Source organism: Oncorhynchus clarkii, chromosome 20 (genome assembly GCF_045791955.1).
Source record: "Oncorhynchus clarkii lewisi isolate Uvic-CL-2024 chromosome 20, UVic_Ocla_1.0, whole genome shotgun sequence".
NCBI classification, from domain to species: Eukaryota; Metazoa; Chordata; class Actinopteri; order Salmoniformes; family Salmonidae; genus Oncorhynchus; species Oncorhynchus clarkii.
In genome coordinates, this window is record NC_092166.1 from 31,821,227 (window position 1) to 31,847,307 (window position 26,081).

The 26,081-nt window shown below is 45.2% G+C and overlaps 1 protein-coding gene across 3 annotated transcripts; it reads right to left on the reverse strand.

Annotated features, from left to right (window-relative positions):
- Positions 1-20,831, reverse strand: LOC139376211 (dynamin-3-like). 3 transcript variants are annotated; one of them, XM_071118515.1, is made up of 20 exons: positions 20,544-20,831; positions 18,524-18,597; positions 18,309-18,458; positions 17,923-18,126; positions 17,666-17,764; positions 16,946-17,106; positions 16,649-16,791; positions 16,413-16,548; positions 16,246-16,313; positions 15,971-16,109; positions 15,761-15,847; positions 15,262-15,332; positions 15,012-15,072; positions 11,386-11,499; positions 6,924-7,033; positions 6,554-6,668; positions 5,284-5,460; positions 4,792-5,018; positions 4,381-4,563; positions 1-753 (listed from the first exon to the last, which is right to left on the reverse strand). In XM_071118515.1, the coding sequence occupies exons 1-20, from the start codon at positions 20,702-20,704 to the stop codon at positions 135-137; spliced, it is 3,099 nt and encodes a 1,032-aa protein (XP_070974616.1). In that variant the 5' UTR covers positions 20,705-20,831; the 3' UTR covers positions 1-134. The 3 variants fall into 3 exon arrangements, with proteins under 3 accessions (XP_070974616.1, XP_070974618.1, XP_070974617.1); XM_071118517.1 differs by lacking the exon at positions 1-753 and adding an exon at positions 796-1,567; XM_071118516.1 differs by lacking the exon at positions 1-753 and adding an exon at positions 801-1,570.
- Positions 20,832-26,081: the final 5,250 nt, after the last annotated feature.

Below are 26,081 nucleotides of genomic sequence, written 5' to 3' on the forward strand. Positions count from 1 at the left end.
GAAAGAGGTGGTGAGTGAGAGGAGAAAAGGTTTTAAACATAGAGAGTTCTGAAGTGGCCTGTGATCTGTCAGGAACATGGGAGGGCTTCAACCCAACCCGAGGAAAAGGCTAAATGGAACATGTCACCATGTTCTCAGTCATACAGCGATATGTGTATCCCCATAATTGTGGTAGGCGAAGTAATATCGGTGAACTTGTGTCTGTCTGTCTTTGTGTTGGGAATAGCCTCCCTCCATCTTTCCAGCCAGCCTCTGAGTTTGAGCTTTAAAAAAAAAAAGGCGTGAGGAAGATGACCACCGATACAGGCATACCAGACTCCATTGACAGGGTTGAAGATGACCACCGATACAGCAGATACAGGCATACCAGACTCCATTGACAGGGTTGAAGATGACCACCGATACAGCAGATACAGGCATACCAGACTCCATTGACAGGGTTGAAGATGACCACCGATACAGCAGATACAGGCATACCAGACTCCATTGACAGGGTTGAAGATGACCACCGATACAGCAGATACAGGCATACCAGACTCCATTGACAGGGTTGAAGATGACCACCGATACAGCAGATACAGGCATACCAGACTCCATTGACAGGGTTGAAGATGACCACCGATACAGCAGATACAGGCATACCAGACTCCATAGACAGGGTTAAGTGCATTTATTGCGGCGGTTGTGTGTGAAACAATACACTGATGGTACTGGTCCTCAGCCTTGTTATATGTGTATCGGCTGCTGCTGCTACTACAACACAGGAACAAAAAATCACACAACGATCCAACATCAAATTACTCTCAAGGATCTTGATTTATTAACAGCTTGGACCATGAAAACAAATAAAACAGCAACAAACGTGCAGACAGACAATACATGCACACGGGGTTGACACAGGCACACTTACACTCTCTCACACACACCCTTTCGTCTCTAAGAGAAGAATACCTAGGCAAAAACATACAGAAAGGGGGTGTTGTACAATGTGTAATATATAATACTAAAACGAACTTGGCATATATACACATATATATAGGCCAATTTTTCCGCCTCCCACATACACACAAGTACGTGCAGTAAAAGCTGCCTATGTGCCATGCTGCATTTGGATTGGGTAGGGCAGTGCCACTGCTGAGCATAGATATGTAGAGAAGCAGCAGCTGGGGTGGAAGGGTTCTACGCAGGTTGAGTTCTAGGTAAGGGAGATGGAAGTTCTAGGGTCTGGAACCCAGTCGGAACTGAATCTGCTAAGAAAACCTGGACCACAAGCGAGCACAAGCGCACATAGAGATATATACACACACCACAAGACAGGCACCATACTGTACATAAATACATGGACATTGATCGTCACCTGGCCTGAGGTCAGAGGGCAAAGGGTTCAATGTCTGCACTGGGGGGGGCGGGTAAAGACCAAGGAGAGAGAGATAGAGGTGCTTGGGGAGGATAGGGGAAGGATGAGCACTGGAGGATGAGCTAGGAGATGAACACTAGTCCCATTAGAGATCGCAAGCTCCTTGCTTATGATGGGGGAATATTTCTTGTTGGAGAAGGAGGGGGTCGCCTACTGGTGGAGAGGAAGGGAGGGTGGGAGGGCAGTAGTGTTTAGAGGCCAGAGGATGACAGAAAGGGAGAGCGAGTGAGCGGGAAGAGTGAGAGGAGGGAGGAAGAGTGAAGGAAGAGGGAAGAGTGAGGGAAGAGGGAGAGAGAGGGAAGAGAAGCAGATAGTTTAAGATGGGTTAAAAACAGGCAATCACATTACTTTTAACTTAAATTTAAAAAATACATTCAGTTGTGTATATTACTTCTGTTTTTTTTATTTTAGGATTTGATTTGTCATTTCTTAAAGTCATCATCTCATCTCTGCTCAGGCAGAAGCAGCCAGCCAACCAGACAACCATCTGACGTTATCTCCGTGCTCCCCATTGAACGAGTCATCCTATTTAGCAAGGCTAGTAGTAGCTAGCTGGCTGACAAAATCATTTTACTAGTTCGTGAATGTAGATAAGGCATACTTTCAAGGCTGCTTATTACCAACTACTAAAACTATCCATCGGGTAGAGCTACCTCACAAGCTGTCTCTATCCCTCTCGTCGTTATGTTGCGTCATTCCTCTCTCATGCAGAAAGAACAGGTGCAATGGATTAGGGTCATTGTAACTAATTACCACGTTTCTGCGCTGAACTAAGTTGAATATTTGCCTAACTTCCAAAATCAGCCCGGCGTCCCACATAGTTGTTGACTTAATTTCTCATGGAAGATTTGATTTCTCTCTAGAGAAACGTCAGGTTGAACTCATATAAATAAATAAAAAAAAATAAAAAAAATGGAATTCAAGTAATTTAACTGACGTCGGTCAATTCGTTGTTTAATAACCAGGAAAATGTAGCATTTTCGTTAATCACTCAGCACGAAGAGAAACACTTGAGCTTGTGGACTCTTCCTTGTTTCATTAACCACAAACCACTGGAATGCGTTTGTGTGTTTTACTTGAACTAATAACCCTTCAAATATTCCGCTTAAGATAATGGAACGTCTACACATGATGTTGGGAACTGAGTCAGGTTAGCTATATGGTCAGGAAAAACTCAGGGTTACCCCTGGTTATGGGTACCAAATTGTTCAGTGTCTCCATGTCCATATACACTGCTCAAAAAAAAATAAAGGGAACACTAAAATAACACATCCTAGATCTGAATGAATGAAATATTCTTAAATACTTTTTTCTTTACATAGTTGAATGAGCTGACAACAAAATCACACAAAAATGATCAATGGGAAACAAATGTATCAACCCATGGAGGTCTGGATTTGGAGTCACACTCAAAATTAAAGTGGAAAACCACACTACAGGCTGATCCAACTTTGATGTAATGTCCTTAAAACAAGTCAAAATGAGGCTCAGTAGTGTGTGTGGCCTCCACGTGCCTGTATGACCTCCCTACAACGCCTGGGCATTCTCATGATGAGGTGGCGGATGGTCTCCTGAGGGATCTCTTCCCAGACCTGGACTAAAGCATCCGCCAACTCCTGGACAGTCTGTGGTGCAACGTGGCGTTGGTGGATGGAGCGAGACATGGATGTCCCAGATGTGCTCAATTGGATTCAGGTCTGGGGAACAGGCGGGCCAGTCCATAGCATCAATGCCTTCCTCTTGCAGGAATTGCTGACACACTCCAGCCACATGAGGTCTAGCATTGTCTTGCATTAGGAGGAACCCAGGGCCAACCGCACCAGCATATGGTATCCCAAGGGGTCTGAGGATCTCATCTCGGTACCTAATGGCAGTCAGGCTACCTCTGGCGAGCACATGGAGGGCTGTGCGGCCCCCCAAAGAAATGCTACCCCACACCATGACTGACCCACTGCCAAACCGGTCATGCTGGAGGATGTTGCAGGCAGCAGAACGTTCTCCACGGCATCTCCAGACTCTGTCACGTCTGTCACATGTGCTCAGTGTGAACCTGCTTTCATCTGTGAAGAGCACAGGGTGCCAGTGGCGAATTTTCTAATCTTGGTGTTCTCTGGAAAATGCCAAACGTCCTGCACAGTGTTGGGCTGTAAGCACAACCCCCACCTTTGGACGTCGGGCCCTCATACCACCCTCATGGAGTCTGTTTCTGACCGTTTGAGCAGACACATGCACACTTGTGGCCTGCTGGAGGTCATTTTTGCAGGGCTCTTGGCAGTGCTCCTCCTTGCACAAAGGCGGAGTTAGCGGTCCTGCTGCTGGGTTGTTGCCCTTCTACGGCCTCCTCCACGTCTCCTGATGTACTGGCCTGTCTCCTGGTAGCGCCTCCATGCGCTGGACACTACGCTGACAGACACAGCAAACCTTCTTGCCACAGCTCGCAATGATGTGCCATCCTGGATGAGCTGCACGACCTGAGCCACTTGTGTGGGTTGTAGACTCCGTCTCATGCTACCACTAGAGTGAAAGCACCGCCAGTATTCAAAAGTGACCAAAACATCAGCCAGGAAGCATAGGAACTGAGAAGTGGTCTGTGGTCACCACCTGCAGAACCACTCCTTTATTGGGGGTGTCTTGCTAATTGCCTATAATTTCCACCTGTTGTCTATTCCATTTGCACAACAGCATTTGAAATTTATTGTCAATCAGTGTTGCTTCCTAAGTGGACAGTTTGATTTCACAGAAGTGTGATTGACTTAGAGTTACATTGTGTTGTTTAAGTGTTCCCTTTATTTTTTTGAGCAGTGTATATCAGACCTTTTTATCAAAAGGTCAAAGCAGCTTAGTGAGTACACACATTTTTCGTATGTGATCCCTGTGGGAATTGAACCCACGATCTTAGCACGCTCACACCAACTGAGCTACACAGGAGCATATAGGCCTAAAGTAGGTTACCCTGGCCTCACCTGGGGATGTTGGGAGGGGCCCGGTTGGGGCGGCTGGGGATCTGGGGGCTGTCAGCACTGTTGTTGAAGGGCCCCAGGGGTCCTGGGCGGTTAGGAGGGTGTGGAGCCCCTCGCCCTCCTCCGGGACTAGGGCGTTGGCCTGATGACATCCTCCTGGAACCAGTGGGGCTGGTTGGAGGAGACCTGGGGGGGAGTGGGCCATCAGTACCCTTCCATGCATGACATATTTTTGACATCACATAGATAAGACTGCAACAGTCTCCAAGTAAAATAAAAATAAATGACAGTCTTCAAACACGGTTCTCCTGCTCGCCAACCCAACATCTTCACCTGTCGACCAATAGTTGACTCCATTACATTACACTTAGATATCTAGGGAAGTCATTATCCATGGACTACCAGGATGCCTACCTGTTTCCGCCTCCACCGCGCCAGTCGTTCACGGGCGGGGGCATGGGGGTGGAGATGGTGGTGGTGGAGATGTCTCCTATGATGGCCAGGGCCTCCTTCAGGGACTGGTGGGTCCTGAGGACCTCGTCCCTCCTCTGGACCTGCTCCTGGGACTCATCCATCAGGGCACCCTGGTCCTCGGCCGAGTACAGCTGGGCCAGCAGCTCCGCGTTGATGAAGTCCTTCACCTGGTGGCGGGGGAGAGAGTTGATGGATCAATCAATCATTCAAATGATTTTATAAAAGCATTTTTTTACCATGGTTCTCACACAGTGTTATACAGTAACCTGTTTGAGTTAGCTTGCCTGGCACAACGGAACCAATGGAATCAGGTGAAAAGTTGCACACCAGCCAGGCTCAAGCGTAAGCTGAGTGTATTTGTAAAAAAACGCCAACTACTATTTGAACCCATGCCCGATACCATTCCGCCAGCGTGGAGCAGAGGTCCCTTACATTACTAATCATGAGGTGCATGATGGTCTTGGGCATGAGGTCACGGATGCACTTGTTGACGATGGCCATGTAGGAGTCGACCAGGTTCCGGATGGTTTCCACTTTCCGCTCCAGCTGAGGGTCCATGGAGAAGTTGTCCTGGGACGAGGACGATGTGCCGCCTCCCTCACTTTCCACCTGGAGGAAGAGAGCTTTAAGTTAACACGCCTGTATTTAGTGACACAGATCTTGTGATCTCATGTGCACATCAAATGACAAAATAATAAATTGTATTTGTAAAGCGTTTTTCATTACACATGGGAATCACAAAGCTCTGTACATCAGCAACAACCTTAAGAAAGGCTTTAAAAAAATATATATTAAAAAAAACTTTTAGCAAAAATGAGTCACTATAACAGTAGCATAGATGCATGCCAGTCTCCCGTGGTTCAAAGTGGAAGAGAGATTGACATCAAATAATTGTTTTTCTAAGAAGTGTTGACAAGCTGAATGCACTGAGGTGTCTGTTTAAACTACTAGAACACAGCTCGGACACCCATGCATACCCCCCAAGACATGTCATCAAAGGTCTCTTCACAATCCTCAAGTCCAGAACAGACTATGGGAGGCACACAGTACTACATACAGCCATGACTACATGGAACTCTAATTCCACATCAGATAACTGATTAGATAGATAGATATAAAAACAGGTAAAAATACACCTTAAGGAACAGCGGAGACTATAGACATGCATGGTTGTTGTACGGTGGTATTATAACGTTTGTGTTGTACATTTTGTATTGTAATTATGTAGTGGTGAAATAACATTATATAATGTACTGTTTAATGGGGAACAGTATGGGGGACCCTTAAATAAATACAAATATTAAATAGCATATCAACAAGGTGTCGCCTACATCTATTGTGGCCCGCTACACCCTCTTCACAGTTACCTCAAACTTCACTGAGAAAGAGAGGATGGAGAAAGGGAAAATAAAGTGATATGATGGCTCACTTGGGAAGTGATAGGATGGACGACATAACAGAAGTGCAACATGGGAAGGGAGTGAAGGGTAGTCATGGGTAATAGGGAACAGGATAAACAGGGCAGATGAGGTGGACAATAAGTTGCAGGGGCTAATATGCAGTGACACCACGGTAAGTGGTCACAGTGGTGGGCACCAGGGTTGGGGGTCAATTTAATTTCAATTCAGCCAATTCGGTTTACTTTCCTGAACTGAAATGGAATTGACCCCCAACCCTGGTGGCCAGTGCAGTGGTCACTCACATTAGAAGACCTTTCGGGGTAGACTCCAGCGCGCAAGAGAGAAGCCCTCCAACTGTCCACCTCGTCCTGAGTGTCACAGGCCAGCTCCAGGAAACGATTGTCCTTGTACACATTCCTGTCAGACCACAACACAGGGGAGGGGAAGAGGAAGTTCGTTACGCTTCCGGGTCATTTTAGGGCCACGTGGCAGGCTCATCACTTTAAATAAAAAGGAAGAAAACGACCCCAACAGACTATCTGGTTTCTGTCTCCTTCTACAGTATGTATCGTTATTATTAAAACTAGTGGTACTAAAGTAGGAATATTTTAAGTCGAAGTGGTGCCATGATATTACAAGTAATGTTAAGATGTGTCTGTCTGGTTTCCTGACCTTTGTTCTGTGTTGAAGATGGCAAAGGCATGCTTGCTGGACATGAACCCCTTCTCCACGTCGCGCACCTTCAAGTTGTCCAGAGGGAGCATGTATTTCTTTTCCTTCTCCTGAGATACAAACAGAAAGGGAGGTACCATCAGCAGGTTTTTACAATATAAACAAGCAACTGCAAAGAACCATGTTAGGGAAATGTTTACTTCGTTTCTGATTACTATCTGATCTCTGTGTGTCATATTATGTTTATTTTTCAGCTTGATTTTTAAAATCAACAGGTTGGCTTAGTCGGGCAATGATCCAGGGAGAAAGGGAGAGAAGGGGAATGTGGAAAGATGAGTAGAGAGAAGGAGGTGAAGTTGGGGGAGCACAGGGGAGAGGGTGGGGGAGCACAGAGGTGGAGATGGAGTGGAGTGGGAGGAAGAATGAGAGTGGGAGGCAGAGCGGGGCACGGAGGGGGAGACGACATGTGGAAGTCATTAGTGTGTGGGTCGTTCTCCACGGTACGTTTGAAAAGGGAGGGAGAGCTGGGGCTGGAGGAAACATTCTGGCTACGATAAAGAGGAGAAATACAGATGTGGAGAAACACAGGGGACTCCGGGAATGCACTTGAATGCATGGACGTCGGATCAAGCAGAGGTCTGCTGGTCAGGATAACACTGAGCATGACATGGTTTTAAATCGTGAGTACAAAGAGTTGAGAGAGAGTCAAATTTACTGTAAAACTCTCCATCACACACACTCCATCAAACCTCGCCATCTCATTTCTTCCCCCTCTCTCTCCATTATCCCTCCCCCTCTTATTTCTCCAATATTTCTACTTTCCTTTCCAGAGGCCCACTTCCTGCCTGATTTTCCAGGGAGTGAGGGAGAAAGAGAGCGAGAGATTAAATGACAGCCTGGCATTAAGACTTGACATCTGGTACTGCTTAACAGCACAGAGACACGGAGTGCAAGAGAAGGAGGGAAGAACTTCCAGAGCGGAGTGAAGAAAGAGAGGGAGACCTGAAGAAGAAACAAAGTGAAGGATTCCGAAAAGTGGTTCAACAGAGGTGTCCATATGTGACCCCCTGCAGAGCGATGGTATTGTCTCACTAGGATTGTAGGGTCTCACTAGGTATGAAACGAGAAAAGAACCATTGCAGACTTCTCTCGGTTGTATTCCCCAAGGGGTCACTCCAACCCATATATGGTCACACGTGTCCCTCCCTCTTCCTCCATCTCTCCCTCTTTTTCCTTCCCTCTCTCTTTTTTTTGCAATATCCACTCCCTGAGTGCTCAGCCAGTCTGTCCCGGTCGGTCGTCTGAGTGAATGTGCCACGTCAAGCCTGGATACTCTGCAAGGCCGGCATGACCCAAACGGACAGTGACGGGAACGAAACCCAGAAACACAACAGACAAACGACAGAGAGGGGGAGAAGAGGCGACACAGACGGGTGAAATGAAAATAGGTTTTGGGGTTTGAGAGGGGGGGGATCCCTACTTCTTGATGCCAAAATGGAGGAAGGAAGGAAGGAAGACAAAGATCAGCAAACGTTACGGCCTACGGAATGGCAGAGAGTCAATGTCTTTGGGGCCTAAGACAGACTGTCCGGCTCCGTCCTCCCAGTGTTCAGACTACCTGTTCATTGTCATACTGGTGTACAGTAGTCTGCACATTGGTTAGACTGGGCAGGGAAGCACTTCTCTTCCATTTGGGGAAACACTGGCTTTCAAAAGGAGGTTTCATAGTGGGTTTGATCATCTACACTCCACCACCGACCATCTTCCACTGCCGTTTGCTCATCTCTTTGTCTTCTACTCTGTGTCGGGTATCGGTTCCTATTTTGTACTTTGTGAATGTTCTGACTGCATTTAAGACTTATTTTACCTTCGTGGAATAAATGTACATCATTGGTTTCAAAGAGAGAAGAAGATAAAAAAGACCGATATAAAAGTTAAAAAGTCAGTCAGGTCTCAGACCAATGTGTTCTAATGTCCTTGAAACAGTCAGTTTACTAAATGTACGGTATATAAACAGCAATAGAAGTGTGTCGGCTCCTGGATCTTCACACAAAGAATCCAGCCCCGATTCTGATGCAGTAGATGGGGAGAGGGAGGACCATAGGCTCAAACAGTCATGCAAAGTGGTCAATCCATCCATCAAGTCCTGTTTCAAATGCAAAACACATCCTTCCAGTATTTCATTGGCGTTAGGTTGGGAGGTAACAGTAACAATGTTGCCTAAAGTTACAGTCAAAGTCAAGAGATACTATTATCATATTCTATAATTTAACTCTGTGCTCAAACTATTGTGTGGCAGCTGGTCTTCATACTGTCCAGTATGAATAAGCAGCAAAAATATTATTTCACTGATATAATAAACCAACTAGAGAGGCCTAGTGGTTTGGTAGTTTAGTGGGGCTAGTGGATGATGCTGTTAAAATGATGTATAAGGGTTATTATGTATGTAAGGTTGTGTTACAGTAAATTACTGTATTGGGAGTTGTGTACTGTATAGGGAATAATATTTGATTGGGTAGGGATGCTACTGTAGGATTAGCAATGGTGTTGGGAACACGATTACTGTAATATTAGGGTGGCTGTGGAATTGTATTGGTGATAGATGGTTTGGATAACGAAGGGCTATTGGGTTCAGAAACAGAGAGGGAGGAATACTGCCATTTAATAGGTTATTTATCCCTGAAACATTGGAGGCTGATGTTTGGATTACAAATGTGTGATTTTCCTGCCAAGAATGTGTGCAGTTTCAGAGAAACTGCCAACTGCACCGAGAAAGAGAAGGGGGGGAGGGGGGGTCAGAGAGAGAGAAAGAGAATAAATAAATATACAGTAAGACGCCCAAGGAAATTTGGAAAAATGCTTGGTTGAATGCAGTGGTGCGATTAGTTGTACATTAAATATTACAAAAGTAATGTGTTACTTTACAATATTACTTTGTGTGGAAAGTAAAGCATTACTTTATCATGTACTTCCATGAATCAAATCAAAAAATATCCCCGTTTGTTTGACTGTCAGAGGGAGGGAGCATGGCGAGCGCACTACCAAAAATAGCTATTTACTAACTCAGGTTTATCTCTAGTTTCTCCTTTCATCTGTGGCGCTGCTTTCCTGTGCTAGTCTACAAGTCCTGCTTAATTAGCCATATATAAAATGTAAGCCAAACATCTGTACAGATGTCTTATCTTTTCACTCAAAATCTCTCTCGAGCCGCCAGTTCTGGTTATAGACCGCACGTAAAGGGACCCATAGAGATGTACAGAGGGCACATTTACCACTAGATGTGAAAGCCCTCTATGGGCTTTGCTATCACAGAAGCGATCAATGGCAAAGATCAGAGGTGCGTACTCTACATTTCAATGGACAGCAGCTGTTATGACATTTCTCCAAAACGGCCTTCCTCCGCTCGCTCAAGAACTAAAACAAGGAAACTAGTCGGGATTGGATCATGGAGACGCGTCCGGTGGAGACATGATGCTGAAAGTCTTGACAAAGTAACTGTAATAACGTTACCCAGCCATTACTCATGAAAGTAATCCGATTACACAGCGTGGTTGGTTGAAAGGTTGATGGTTGAAAGGTCAGAGATTCGTAAAACAACTACTTTAATAGTCAACACGACATGAGAATGTCTACGATCCAGCGAGTTACCGTTTTGAATTATTACTCGTCGAATGATGTGTCATAAAGCCGATGTGTGTAGTCGCATGTGTGTGTGTGTGAGCAGTGGTTTTCTTTGGGATGGTTCCAATTGTGCAAAAGCAAACCAAATGCCTTAACTCCCAGCGCAGTGAGGAGAGGTGGAGACACAGAAAGAGGGGGGGGGGGGGGGCCAAAAAAAGACAGCCAAAGAGAGAGCGATTTCTGTCCAGTGAATTTAGCTGTGTATCGACCACGTACTGTATATAGAGACGATTTAAACCATGTGTTCTGCTTGTTACCCGTGTGATGTCATCTGCTGACCAGTGCATGGATTGGCTGACTCCGGGAGTTGCTGTGTGTCTGCCTGTCTACACTTGCTGTGCAGAACATCCTGGAACCTGTACAGCAGGCACAGACAGGCAGACAGACACCAGCCCGTCAAGCTATGAATGACAACATCCAGCCAATCAAGCACCGAGCACCCTGCATCGCAAGGGGAAGAGCAACGTCACTGAAGAGCCAATGTGGAACCACCGTTGAGTTGTGATTTAGTGGGTAGTCAGAAGGTATGGTTTATATTATGTCCTCTACAAAGATAACGAACAAAATACTTATCACTTGGGAATTGGCCAGAGATTCAAAGCGCATATGTATATTTTACCATTTGTTGACCTGCCCACCCTTCTGCCAGGCATTAAACAGAAAGGAGGGCTGTATATCAGGGGAATAGGTGTTCCAATCCACCATCACCTGAAGTCTAGCCAAAACTACATCAGACTGACTGTACTAACTCACCCTGAAGAGGGTCAACTAACTCACTCACCTCATCATCCTTGAACCAGGACAGACTCTCAGCGGTCAGGACAAACCAGTATTCCTTAGCCCCGCCTTTAATTATGCTGATGTTGTTGATGGTCAGCCAGCCCTTACGGATTACCTGTAGAGAGAGCAGGGGGCAGAGGTTAGAGGTCAGGGGATGAAAGATGGGGTCATAGTTGTGGTGGGTGGTGTAATTGCCAGGAAGTAGGAGAGTTTAAAAAAATAATAATAATTAAAAGGTACTGAAGAGTTGTCATTGTCCACAAGGATGCATCATCTACTGTACCTAATCCTACTTCAATCATAGTCAGTCAAACCTGGCCAGCTAGTCTACTGCATGTACACAAACCGATGTGCACAAAAGTGACGTATGAATAATAAAACGCAATGAGAAAGTGTGTTGTGTGAGAACTCCAAGTTAATTGATATTGAAAGCGTGTATCTTTGTGAATAAACCACAGGTTGGCATTTATTGTCATGAATCTTGCCCTGGAGGCAGCTCTGTAGAGTGGTCACTAGCTGGCACAGCCACAAATCTGATTTTAAACCTAACCACACTGCTAACCCAAATGCCTAACCCTAAAAAAAAATAGCACAGATTTGTTTTAATGAATTTTTTACGATATAGCCAGCTGGCCAAACTAGCGGAAATCGCTCAGTTCTGCCTCCAGGGCAAGATTCATGACAATAAACATCAACCTGCAAATAAACCAAACCATAATTTATGTTCAGTGATAGCCTCCAGGCACTATGTTGAAAGTTACAAACAGAGGTCTGTGTCACAGCGTTAAGAAGTGTCCATCGTGTTATTAGTGCTTCATAACATTCCCAAAACAAACAATAATCAGCATTATAGCACTATAGCATTAGAGGTACATCAGTGTTTGTGTTAGGTGTGTTAACTAGCCTGCACACACAACAAGCCAGTGGCAGTCAAAGGGTTGAGTGATTATTAAGTTAGGTGTCTCGGATGGCCTAGAACCACTAGGGGGGGGGGTTACCCAAAAAGCACATTTCTAAAGTCTTATTTTTGTTCAGTCCTGGTACAAATCAAAGATTTTTTTCAACACCATTTATAGTGGGAGGCTGACTGACAGGTAACCCCCCTGTGGTCAAAGGGATGAGGGAGTGTCGTAATGTAAACGGTTGCTCTTACAATCAGGCCTGAGGCGGGTGGAGAGGAGGCCTGAAACAGGAAGGAAGTGGGCCGTTAAAACACCTAAGGCACCACGTCGGGATACAATCTCATGAATGGAACCTACCACACCGGGCTCAAATACATCAAGGTAAATACTTAAGGAGTGCTTCATTTAGCTTGGAGCTTATGCCTTTGGGATTATTCTACTGGTCCCATTGTATAGCAGGCAAACTAAATCAATGCAGATCCGAGCATTTTAAAGTATTCGACATGTATTTGACTGACCCAGAACCAGTGTAAAGTAGCTAACTAACAGCCATAGCATTTGAGTGGGTTCAAGTTGGCACTTCACACTTGTACCCACCCGTACATGGGTTGAAAAATGGCAGGTTTGGGCACTTGATAAGCGCATAAATTGGAACACAGTATCATGCTATAAACGATGCCAGAGCTCAAAGCTCAGCGCTGTATGGGTTTTGAGCCAACACAAAACGGAACCTGCCAACTCCCACTCCTAAGGACACATCCAACTCACTGATGTTGACTGTGTTTTTTTTTTTTTAGAAAATAACTTGACATTGTTGGTTTCTGCCAATCAGCTTTTCTGGAATAAAAACAAAGTAATGTTCCCTAGTTATTTAACTTTAACTGGGATTGTTTCTATGCCACTATAAGTAGCCTTTTACACTCGTACCTCTATACGGGTTGAAAATGGCAGGTTTGTGCACTGACAAACGCATAAATTGGAATGCAGTGGGTGTACAGTAACATGCTGTACATGACGGTGAAGCTCAGGCCTCACGGCGCTGTATGGATTTTGACCTGAAATCCGTTCTGATATCCAGCACCACAAGAAGTTGCCCCCATCCCTCCTAATAATTGGGCAACTTTTGCAAACTCTTTGTTGTCTGAGTGAGGAAATGCTGTAAATGAAGACGACCGAGTGTTTTGAAAGATGAGACGCCGTACGAGCACGCCAAACACCTGCGAGTCCAAATGTGCACGTCACATTTTCACATCATAAAACAAAGTCATACAGTGTCAACATTTATGACCACTAGGTCTGATGTACAGATACAACGTGACATGGCGTCATGCCCTGGGTTGTTCGGAACAGAATGTCTGTCTATTGTGGAGAAAAAAAAATCACAGCGGAACACGGACCTGAATGCACCCATGACGTTCTACGCACACCAAAATTACAATCCATTTCTCTGAATTGCCCTGTGAATGCCTAACACTGTAATATCAGATTTTATAACTTAGCTAGTCATGTTGGCAATGGAACAAGCCTACAAATGATGCACACCTGACCTAGATTGCTATGTATAATGGGCCTTTTTTTGGATTGCGCAAACAACTCCAGTCATTGTGTGATGGCAGGGATGCAGGGCTGTGTTCAAAACAAAACACGTGTGCTTCCTGAACGGCACAGCTAGGAGAGCTGCAAAAAGCACATTCTAGTTAAAGAAGCTTCTGTGAGTCATAAAAGTGTATTGAAATGATTGTGTCCACCTTGGAGACACCCGTTAGTTCTTTCACTCAAACCCTCGTCATTTTTCCCCAGTTACTGAATTCATCCAGAGTTTCGTTGTCAACAAATGCGGCAAAAAGTACAGTAAATGTAAAATGCACATAAAATCAACAGTGTAATTGTTTGGAATCAGTCTTCTGAACTGTTGTGCCCTCAACTTTGTTCAAATCATTTCCCCAGAATCTCCAAACTGTTCCCTTTCACTCGCTACCATGCGTATGCTTTTCAAAAGTATTTCGTAAGAATCATTTTGATTTATCCCTATCCATATTGGCCAATTCCCAGGAGTGTAAAGGGTTAAAGCTTGAGCCGTGGAAAAAGCTATAAAAACAGTCAACTCAGGGTGGCCACAAGAGGGAGCCACACAGTGGCCAGTAGAGCAAATACAGACAGCAGGCAAAGCCCAACCCTAACCCCAACCCCCAACCCCAACCCACAACCCCAACCCCCAACGAGTGATACTCACCAACCAGGCCAGACGCCCAAAACAAGGCTGCTCAGACTCTCAATAAGGGTTTGGGATGAAATGCATGGGGGCACCTTGATGACATAGAAGGGGTTAAAACATAGTGATAAAGGTAAATAAAACTTTAAAAAACATCCATTTGTTTTGTACACACACACACCCAACATAATAATAAAAAAAAGTTTCACCATCCAACTGAAAAAGACAAAGGCAATCAAAAGGTCCCCCAAAATCAACATGAAATGTAAAAAAAAAAAAAAGCAATACAACAAAGGCAATAACGTACGTAGAATGTACAGGAGTATACATACGGTGAGCAAAATTAATGACACAAAGGAACCAGGAAGCATACGAGTCGCTGTCCCTATGGCCCCGTCTCCTCCTATATGGCCTGCAGCCCACTGTTGGGAGTGTGGGCGACCCTTGGCCTTTTGTTCTGGAGCGCGTTCATGCGTGTGTGTGTGGCATTTCAGATCCTCCTCCGTGTCTCACCTGGCTGACCTGGCTCGCAGCGCTGCTCTGCTTGTTACTCTGCTTGCTGCTCTGCTGTGCACTACGGAGCAGAGGAAGCAGAGAGACAGAAACAGACAGCGATAGGAAAGTAAGCACAGAGGGAAACAGACAAGGGACGGAGAGGTCCGTACGGTATTATCTGCAGGTATTCAGCATCTATTTCCCCCCCCATCTCCACTTTGTAATAACATTAGCAGGCCAATAAAGGCAGGCCTGGTCAGTCATTTACTTAGCAAAGCCTATGAAGTCCTCGTGGTTAGTGTTGATGTACGAGAGCTGGACATCGATTAGCAGCAACACCTGCAATTGGAAACAGAAAGATTTGGTCAATAATACATGGAAGCTTCATTTACAGTGTAGTTACTAGCCCCTGGGTCAATAAGTCCACTGTTTACATAACCATGTGTGCATTTGTGCTGTGTGTGTGTGTGTGTGTGTGTGTGTGTGTGGGGGGGGGGGGGGGGGGTGGTTCTTCTATCCTTGTGGGGACGACCTAAAATCCCCAAAATGTCCCCACAAGGATAGTAAAACAACCAAAATTCTCCCTCTTGGGGACATTTACCACGTTCCCATGAGGTCAAAGGCCATTTAAAGCTTTGGGTTAGATTTAGGGTTATAATTACGGTAAGAGTTATTTTTAGGGTTAGATAAAAATAGGATTTTGAATGGAAATTAATTTTAGAAGAACATAACGTGTGTGTGTGTGTGTGAGATATGTAGGTTGTTACCTGGTCCTTTGCCCTGCTCTCTCTGTCTCGGATGTGTGAGGTCACAATTCTCTCGGTTTCCTCACGCAGTCTGGGGAAGCAATCCAACTGAAAACACACATCGCATCCTATCACGGCACATCGTAGGAAATAATATCATTTAAAAACGCACCACGTTTTTGAATTCTAAAAAGGATACCAGAATGAGGATTGATTGACTAAAAAGGTTACCTTGTTGGTACACTGGCGCACAGTGTTGATCAGCTCCTGAATTACCATGTCCACACACTTGATACACGGCTCCTTGATCTTCACTATCTGCTTCTTCACGATGGCCTCAAATGCCATGTCTGGAGTGAACAGGCCAGTCCTGTGGAGAGAGAGAGAGAGAGGGGGAGAAAGAGGAGTAGAGAACAGTCAGGAAAGGAGATGTGTGTGTGTGTGTGTAGGAGGAAGAAGAGGATAGTTGAAGGTGGTAGGAGAGAGGTAAACAGGAAAACACCCACCTGATACCGTGGATGTTCTTGATGGCGTAGCTGATCTCCCGCCGCATCTCCTTGTCATCACACTCCATCTGGCAGCGAGAGCGAGAAAGGGAGAGCGATTGAGAATGAGAGTGTTTTCTAGCCAAGCACCAAAATGAAACAAGACGTGCATCAGTCAGCTAGCTAACCTTCACCAGCTCGAAGGGGAATCGCTCGTGGAAGATGCGGTTGATCTTGGCTCCACCAGAGAGCTCTACAGTATCCACTTGGTCCCCAGAGCCCTCGATACGCTTCTCAAAGTCCACTGAGAACTGCTGCACCATCCTACACACACACAAAATCAAAATGTCAGTTGATTTGCTGAATTGAGAAGAAATTGACCCCAACCCTGATTGTGAAACATATTTTTTTCTGAAGGACTCACTGCAGCAGTTGCTTGGTCTTCCGTCCCGGGTCATCAGGGCGGTATCCTCGGTACTCCTCGGCCTCCTTGTCCAGAGACAGCAGCTGGGTCTGCAGCTTGCTACGGAACGCTGGCAGCGTGTCACGGATGTGGTTGGTCAGTTGCTATGGCAACACAACACAAAATGTACCCTAAATGTAAAGTTGCTTAAGCAAGCCTATTATGCTGGCTTTGGGACGCATAGCACGGATGTAATAACAGTAACTGAGTTTCTCCTACAGGTTAACTGGTCAGTCTACAGTCAGTCCGTTAGCCTACCTGGTTGAGGACTTTCTGTAGGCACGGGGTGCCCATCTTTTCGGCCATGTGTCTGTAGGCCGGGTGAGTCAGGAAGAACTTCCTCTCAGCAGCCATAGCCATCTTGATGTCCTTCTTCCCATCAATGTCCTTCTGACTGCGGTTCACCACTCCAATGTAACCTGGCAACACACACAGATGGACAGGGTGAATCCACTCCAATGTAACCTGGCAACACACAGATGGACAGGGTGAAACCACTCCAATATAACCTGGAAACACACACAGATGGACAGGGTGAAACCACTCCAATGTAACCTGGCAACACATACAGATGGACAGGGTGAAACCACTCCAATGTAACCTGGAAACACATACAGATGGACAGGGTGAAACCACTCCAATATAACCTGGAAACACATACAGATGGACAGGGTGAAACCACTCCAATATAACCTGGAAACACATACAGATGGACAGGGTGAAACCACTCCAATATAACCTGGAAATACATACAGATGGACAGGGTGAAACCACTCCAATATAAACACAGACAAATGGTCGGAGGGATGAGGGAAAAAACATGACTGGGGATGGAATCAAAATAAAATGTACTCGCGGAGGATAGAACAGAAAAGCTGGTACCAAAGATAACCAAAGTAGATTGGTTGGACATAAAGATGGATAAAGACAAAGAGAGAGATATTGGTAGAAAGAGTGAGTAATAGACAGATGTCCCACCTCTCCTCAGGGGCAGCAGCTTGTTCTCCAGGACCTCCCTGGCATCTGTTCCCTCATCCATCAGGTCCAGCTTGGTGATCACTCCTATGGTCCGCTGGCCTGGAGGTCAAAGGGTAAGGGGCAAAAGGCAGTGGCAGGCCAGTCACAACACAAAGGCTACGTTCCAGGCAGACTTGATTGCAGACGCCTTGCGAGATCTCAACGCCTGGATAGGTAACCCCCATCATATGACAGAGCAATAATGATCAACGTCTTACCCTGGGGGTCGACGTCTTTGGCCAGTTTGAGGGCGTCAGAGTTGGCCAGGTCAGAGTTGGCCGGGGTGACAGCCAGGATGAGACAGCTCTCCCTGCAGATGAACTGCATGATCATGTCTCTGATCTGCTGCTCAATGTCCACTGGCTGGTCCCCCACCGGCACCTTGGTGATACCTGGCAGGTCGATCAGGGTCAGGTTCAGCACTGCAGGCAGAGGGAGAGGAGAGAGAGGACACATGTCATGGTGAATATTACCTAACACACAGGAGGGTGAGGACAACAGCCCAACATGAACAATACACAATTGTTCAGCAGTGCAGGAGGTAGAGGGACAGAGATGAGAGATGGGAGAGAGAGAGAGTAGTTAAGGGGTTGTGCATGTCTACCATGTGGGGAGTAGACACGCAGGTTGATGGGGACGGGAGAGATGCCCTTATTGGCCCCGGTAATGCGGTCAGTCTCTGCCTCAATCTCCTGGCGAACCTCGTCGAAATCTGTGAACTTCTTCCCTTTGCAGTGCAAGAACTCTGCCCATTCTGTGAAGAAAAAGGCAAAGATTAGATTCCAAATGTGTGTGCGGGTGTGTGTGTTTGTGTGTTACCTGCATTGGCGCTGATAAGCTGCAGGACAAGGGGCCTGCGGGTGACGATCCCAGAGCCTCGGGGCAGGAAGTCCCTGCAGACAGATAGCCAATCAGGACAGATACACAGAGAGGGGGTGGGGTTGAATTTAACCTTGCCTTCCAGGAGCGAATGAGACAATAAGATGGTGTCTGGCTATGTGAGACTATGTTGACGGTGACAGTGATGGTGTTGCACTGTAGGAGTCTGAGGCCTACAGCAGCCATTGACTGCTATAGTGTACAACGACTCACACATAGTGAACACACACACACACAATGTAGAATTAAATCACAGCACACAACCAAATGGAATCTCTTCTTACTAACAGAAGATATTAGGAATGCAAAAAAAAATGTTGATCAGGCTCTTACAACATTTAGTCCAGTTTACCCTCAGAGCCCCGAGTACAACTCAATCCCCTTAATGCTGCTGATCAAATTAAATAGTCCTAAAAAAAAGTCATCAATTCTGACCTAAAGTACAAGTCAACATGAACAGCTGCACAGTGGCAAGTAGCAGAGCACTCCGTTAATGAACGATGACTTTAGTACATACCAGTCTGCTACCAGGCGAGAGAGTGCATGTGTGTGTCTATTTTACCAGGCAGCTCAGTTAAGAACAAACTCTTAACAATGATGGCCTGGCAAGTGTGTGTGTGTGCGTGTTGACCTTGGGCAGCATCGGGTGGAGGTGCTAGCTGCTGGCGCTGATATTCAGCAATCTCAGTCACGCACACAGGCTTGCAGTGTGTGGCCTCCAGATTGCTGGCCTGACAAAAACGAGGGCAAAGCAACTGGCTAGGTACTGCTCTGTTTCAGCTGTCCTCGGCAGCCTAGCTGTTTGGAGAAAGAGGTGCTTCCTGTACCCTGGACTGCCATGCATACAGGGACCTTTGAACTGTTTGGATCCTTTTTTTTCCCATTTGATTGGTGGATTCAAATAAAGTATTCAAAGTGTGTGTGTGTCTACATGCATGTTTAAGGTCCTTGTCATCTAGTTGTCTAAGTGAATGAACACATATTGACATTGAGACCTCTTATCTATGGGCTAGCAGGAAATATGAGTCAGACAACGGCTGTCCATTCGGCAAGCAGTGTGGGTGGGGGAGCCAACCCTGGACAGCAGGACCATTACTCAGCTGGATCCCAGGTCTCAGGGGTGGCTGGCTGGGCCTTGACTGATGCTGCTGCCAACAACCCTGCACTTCTTCTATCTAGACCTGGGTCATATTCTCTAGGCACAAAACAGAAGAAAACAGACTGAAATAGAGAGGGACTGTGAACCTTGTTCAATAAGAAACTCATTTTTCTTACCATTGCAAAATGTTTTGCTACATTGTGCACTAATTAATATGACCCTGGAGATACCTAACCTCAATTGCCAGTCTTTACCATTCACATGGCTGTATAATATTTGAAGGTATATGCAATCTTTCTGAACCCATACCCTCCTGTCCATATCTAATGGTATCTGTTTTATGTACCAACCACATTGCCATAATGTACCACTTAATCCCACAGCGCAGAAAATCTAATGGAAGCTCTTCGTTGTGATTGACAGCAGAACGGATTTGATCATATTAATGTAATAGGAGTGTTTGTTGCCTGGTGTTAATGTATCTATCCAGGCCTTACAAGTCATTTCCTTACCTATTTTACTGTAGGACATTTTACATTTCAATGAGTTTAAGCAAATGGTTCAAAGCAAATGCTGAGATTTCAGGGACTGAAACAGGCTAAATGGGGCTGGCTGATTGGGCTGGAGTCTCGAGTGGGTATCGGCTCCCTTTTTCATAAAGCCGGCTATAAAATAGTAATGCGCGTTAAAAATAAGATGGAGACGAGCTCCTGCCTCAAAGAAGATCGGGACGCCACAGACGTTTCGAAAAACGAAACATGACGGGGTTGGACACGACATCCCCGACCCCATGCTTAACACGAGATAGTATTATTTATTGCCATATAGTGATTAATTTGTGCTTGGATGCTGCTCCTTTACCTGCCAACGAAGTTCTCCAACACGGAACTCTTGCCAGCGCTCTGTCCGCCGACTACCGCGATCTGTGGCAGGTCAAGATTGCAGCTCTGACCGATGCCGCTGAAAGCGTCCTGAAGCTTGTTGACCAACGGGATCAAGTCCTCCATTCCCCGGTTACCCATGGTGCTAGCGGGCGTGAGAGGCTCAAACGGAGAGAGAAGGAAGTGGGCGGTTATATCTTTAGTCCAGTGCTACCGTGCTTGTTGATGTAGTTGTCATCTAGACGCACATTGCCCCAAGCAAAGCAAGGGTTGATTCGACTGCGAGAGAGAGAGAGAGGGAAAGAGAGCAGTCAGAGTAGGATTGCGCAGTTGCTCGCCACCAACACCGTGCACACACACACCATTTTCTTCAAGGGCATTTGGGTAATGAAGTCCTTGATAAAACCCTACTCTCAAAGCACAGAATATAAAACCGTGCATGGAATTGTAGACAGTCTAATCCCATAGGTTTGGAATGACCTACCCACACCAAATGATTCGCGTTGCATCGAACATGATGCGTTTTGCTTACAGGCAACACGTTTACAATAAATACATCACAGTATTCATTCTATTCTTTATCTATAGCCATTTGTCATTTACCCTTTCTCAAGGATTCCTTGGCGTTTGAAGAACAGGCAGATCCAATCCAAAATCCGTATCCATACGCAATTATAGCCTACAAGCAACGCCACCTGCTGTAACTGAGCATCGGTTTAATGTGAATATCCTGTGGTATATAATTATGTTTTGGTAGCGTTGTTATGCACGGATGGACTTCAAAGCCTCATTACGAGTGAACACAAATTCGCCTCTATAACGGATTAATCATATTTATTTTACGCGACCGCGATAATTGCGATGCTCGCCGCGCCTGGTGATAAGATTGACATAATGAGGTGCCCAATGACAGCAATGAAGTTGTGGTCGCGGCACACATACGCGGCGCGGTAGGCCTATAGGCAGAGCGCACACAGGTTAAGCAAAACAAACCCGCCCCCTGTTTACATCGTGCCAGCTTTTCCGTCGTGACTCACGGCTGCGAATCACCTCACAGAGCATGATTGGTTGGATGCACTTCATCAATCCCCTGCAGTGAGACAAACAATTACATTTCGAATATTTGAGGCTGAAGGACACTGACATTCATGTTCAACTCAGCCCCCCCTTTCCATCACGGCCTCTTCTATCGTGTATGCATAGATAATGTATTTTGTTAGATGGCAAATTATTCTGTTCCATAGCAGGTGGCCAGTATAGTGGTCACCACAGTCAGTTTGTAGGCTAGTGCTAGGCCATAGGGATGTCTGGAGAAGGAAGTCATGCAGAGAGGACAAGGCACAGCCTGCCTATTTTAACCTCACCAGGCCAACATCTGTGTTAGATAAAAGCCATTTTGTTTCTTCCATTCATTATAACAATACCCTACATTTGACATGCTCATTAAACATCAGCATTAGACTCTGTTGCTAAATGTGATTTGGCATTAGGCCTACCAATTGTCTTTCAAATTGTAGTTGCTTTGTAAACAACAGGTGTAGACTAACAGTGAAATTCTTACTTACGGATCCTTTTCCAACAATGCAGAGTTAAAGATAAAAATATATATATATAAATAGTAACACAAGGAATAAATACACAGTGAATAATGAATAACAATGAGTCAAAATAACGTGGCTATATACATGGAGGACCAGTACCGAGTCGATGTGCAGGGGTACCAGGTAATTGAGGTAGCTATGTAGATATACAGTACCAGTCAAGGTAGTTACCTGGAATGCATTTCAATTAACAGGTGTGCCTTGTTAAAAGTACATTTTTGGAATTTCTTTCCTTCTTATTGCACTTGAGACAATCAGTTGTGTTGTGACAAGGTATGGGTGGTATACACAAGATAGCCCTAATAGGTAAAAGACCAAGTCCATATCATGGCAAGAACAGCTCAAATAAACAAAGAGAAATGACAGTCCATCATTAATTTAAGACATGAAGGTCGGGTAATGTGGAAAATGTCAATAACTTTGAACGTTTATTCAAGTGCAGTCAAAATAACCCATCAATAACTATGATGAAACTGGCTCTCATGAGGACTGCCACAGGAAAGGAAGACCCAGAGTTACCTCTGCTGCAGAGGATAAATTCATTAGCGTTACCTTCACATCAGATTACAGCCCAAATAAATGTATCACAGAGTTCAAGTAACAGACACATCTCAACATCAACTGTTCAGAGGAGACTGTGTGAATCAGGCCTTCATGGTCGAATTGCTGCAAAGAAACAACTACTAAAGGACACCAATAAGAAGAAGAGACTTGTTTGGGCCAAGAAACACGAGCAATGGACATTAGACCAGTGGAAATCTTTCCTTTGGTCTGATGAGCCCAAATTTGAGATCTTTGGTTACAACCGCTGTGTCTTTGTGAGATGCAGAGTAGGTGAATGGAGGATTGGTTTGCACCTGGAAGCCTGGAGGAGGAGGTGTGATCGTGTGGGGGTGCTTTGCTGGCGACACTGTCAGTGATTTATATAGAATTCAAGAAACACTTAATCAGCATGGCTACCACAGCATTCTGCAGCGATATGCCATCCCATCTGGTTTGCGATTAGTGGGACAATCTTTTTTTTTTTAACAGGACAATGACCCAACACATCTCCAGAATGTGTAAGGGCTATTTGACCAAGAAGGAGTGTGATGGAGTGCTGCATCAGATGACCTGGCCTCCATAATCACCTGACCTCAACCCAATTGAGATGGTATGGATGAGTTGGACCACAGAGTGAAGGAAAAGCAGCCAACAAGTGCTCAGCATGTGTGGGAACTCCTTCAAGAAGATTGGAAAAGCATTCCAGGTGAAGCTGGTTGAGAGAATGGCAAGAGTGTGCAAAGCTGTCATCAAGGCTAACACCAAACCCAAACGCCATCGTGCGCAAATTGATTTTGTCCCCCCACACCAAACGCGATCACAACACGCTGGTTGAAATATCAAAACAAACTCTAAACCAATTATATTAATTTGGGGACAGGTCAAAAAGCATTAAACATTTATGGCAATTTAGCTAGCTAGCTTTCAGTTGCTAGCTAGTTTGTCCTATTTAGCTAGCTTGCTGTTGCTAGCTAATTTGTCCTGGGATATACAGTATATGTTGAATTGTTATTTTACCTGAAATGCACAAGGTCCTCTACTCTGACAATTAATCCACACATAAAATGGTCAACCGAATCGTTTCTAGTCATCTCTCCTCCTTCCAGGCTTTTTCTTCTTTGGACTTTATATGGCGATTGGCATCTAACTTTCATAGTATTACCATGACGACCGACCTCAGTTCGGTCATCGTGGGTATTATGCTTCTATAAATCAATGAGGAGATGGGAGAGGCAGGACTTGCACTGTGTTCAGCGTCACAAATATAACTGACTTCTATTTTAGAGCTTGGCAAAGCAGACGCTCATTGGCGCGCATGAGCAGTGTGGGTGCAATGATTGAATAACATGTATTTGTACATTTATTTTGCAACACTCGCTCATGTGACACGCGCGGTGTGGTCAGCATGCAAGGGTGGCTAGTTTGAAGAATCTAAAATCTGTTTTGATTTGTTTAAAAGATTTTGGGTTACTACATGATTTCATATGTGTTATTTCATAGTTTTGATGTCTTCACTATTATTCTGTACTATTATTAAAATAGTACAACTAAAGAAAAATCCTTGGATGAGTAGGTGTGTCCAAACTTTTGACTGGTACTATATATACTGTATATATATAGTACCCCCCCCCCAAACAAAAAAAAAATATATATATGGGGGATTGGAAATAATGCAGACTATTGCATTGATTTAAACCACAATCTATCGCAATATTAATGCTGATTTACCCCTCATGATCCAGAATGAGGTCAATAGAGACCGCGGATCCCAGTTTTAGTTATTTTGGCGGGAATTTGGTCGGGATTCGACTGCTGGTATCATATGAACACACATAAGACATGGAAAATGTGTTGAATTTCAGGAAATTAGCTTTAAAACAACACCTTTTCTCTCTCTGCCATCAAGAGGTGTGAACAGTTTGGGATAGCATGGGTTGCAAGGCGGGGACTTGTTACTTGGCCGTGAAATTACCATCCGGTACTTTGCCAACTAGGAAATGTGACTGACCGGACCTTCTCAAATAGCATTTGAGTACCCCTGCTCTAAATGGTATAGGTGCTACTGCTGCTGGAGCTCAGTGTTGTTGGTGTCAAAAATCACTTCATGTGTCCACAAGAAAACAATGGGAGGTTTTATATTCAGTAGCTTTATTTGAATTGATCCCCTGAATTTAAATAGAATTTAACCCTACTGCTACATTTTTTGCTCCAAATCAGATGAAAATGGTGCTTACCTCTGCAGTTTACTAGATCTGCGGGGACTAATATACAGATCAATATTATGTACAGTTATGGATTGTCTTCGTCTTCTTTACGTCTCCTTCCATCTGGTCAGGTCTCTCCAGACTACTTGGAGGAAGGAGAGTTATAATTCCCTTACCTCTTTTTTCATCCTCTCCTCCCTCTCTCTTCCATCCCCTCTCCCCTCCCCTCTCTTCTCCCTCTCTCCTCTCCTCCTCTCCTCCCTCCCTCCTCTCCCCTCCCTACCCTCTCTCTTCCATCCCCTCTCTCCGCTCCCTCCCCTCCCCCCTGTCCTTCCTCTCTCTCCTCCCTCCCTCCCCTCCCCCCTACCCTCTCCTCCCCTCCCCTCCCCCCTACCCTCTCCCCTCCCTCCCTCTACTCTCTCTCTTCCCTCCCTCCTACCCTCCCTCCCCTCGCTCCTTCCTCCTCCCCTCTCCCCTCCCTCACTGTTTTGATGGCAGACTCTCTAATTCTTAGATTAGCTTCACCAGAGTTCACTGTTGTTAAGCTGTCATCGATGAGGAAAACAGTTGTCCCTTACATAACATGCACATAACGCCTTCCCCATGCGCGCACTGTACACACACACGCACACACACACACAGTGGTTGTGTGGCTAGTGGAATGTGCTTGGTTGCATAACAGAGTCTAAGCATTTATTGGGACTTTTAAATATACCGTATTATGGTCATTGGTATTCCGAGGACCTATACTTCTGGAACAATGTGCCTGAAGGCTTCTTTGTGAATAGGGAATTAATTACTGGAATTATGAGCTGGAATTCCATGATTTGACCCTATATATTTACATTACGTGATCGGAGACAGACGGACAGACAGACATACAGATGGACAGGGAAAGAGAGTGAGGGAGAGAGATGACAAATGGGGATATATTTGCATATTATATTACAGCATGGTAGTGTAGTCCTTTACATTAGCAAATGTCAGATACGAAAATAACATATCTGAATCAACATCAGACTGTTTTCATTGGATCAGAGAGAGAAAGAGAGAGAAAGACTTATGTTCAGAAACACCTGGCTGGCTGCACTGTGCTGGCAGTCAGCACTGAGTGACAGTCAGTGACTGAACAACACTTCCAGTAAGAGTAGCAGTAGGAGGGCGATAGTG

Excerpts from the sequence above, each read along its gene's own strand:
- LOC139376211 (XM_071118515.1), bottom strand. The coding sequence starts at position 20,704 with ATGGGTAACCGGGGAATGGAGGACTTGATCCCGTTGGTCAACAAGCTT. Across the intron at positions 5,019-5,283 it reads TGCACCTCATGATTAGTAAT|GTGAAGGACTTCATCAACGC; the intron begins GTAAGGGACCTC and ends CCCCGCCACCAG. Across the intron at positions 754-4,380 it reads GCCCCTCCCAACATCCCCAG|TAGCAGCAGCAGCCGATACA; the intron begins GTGAGGCCAGGG and ends CCTGTGTTGTAG.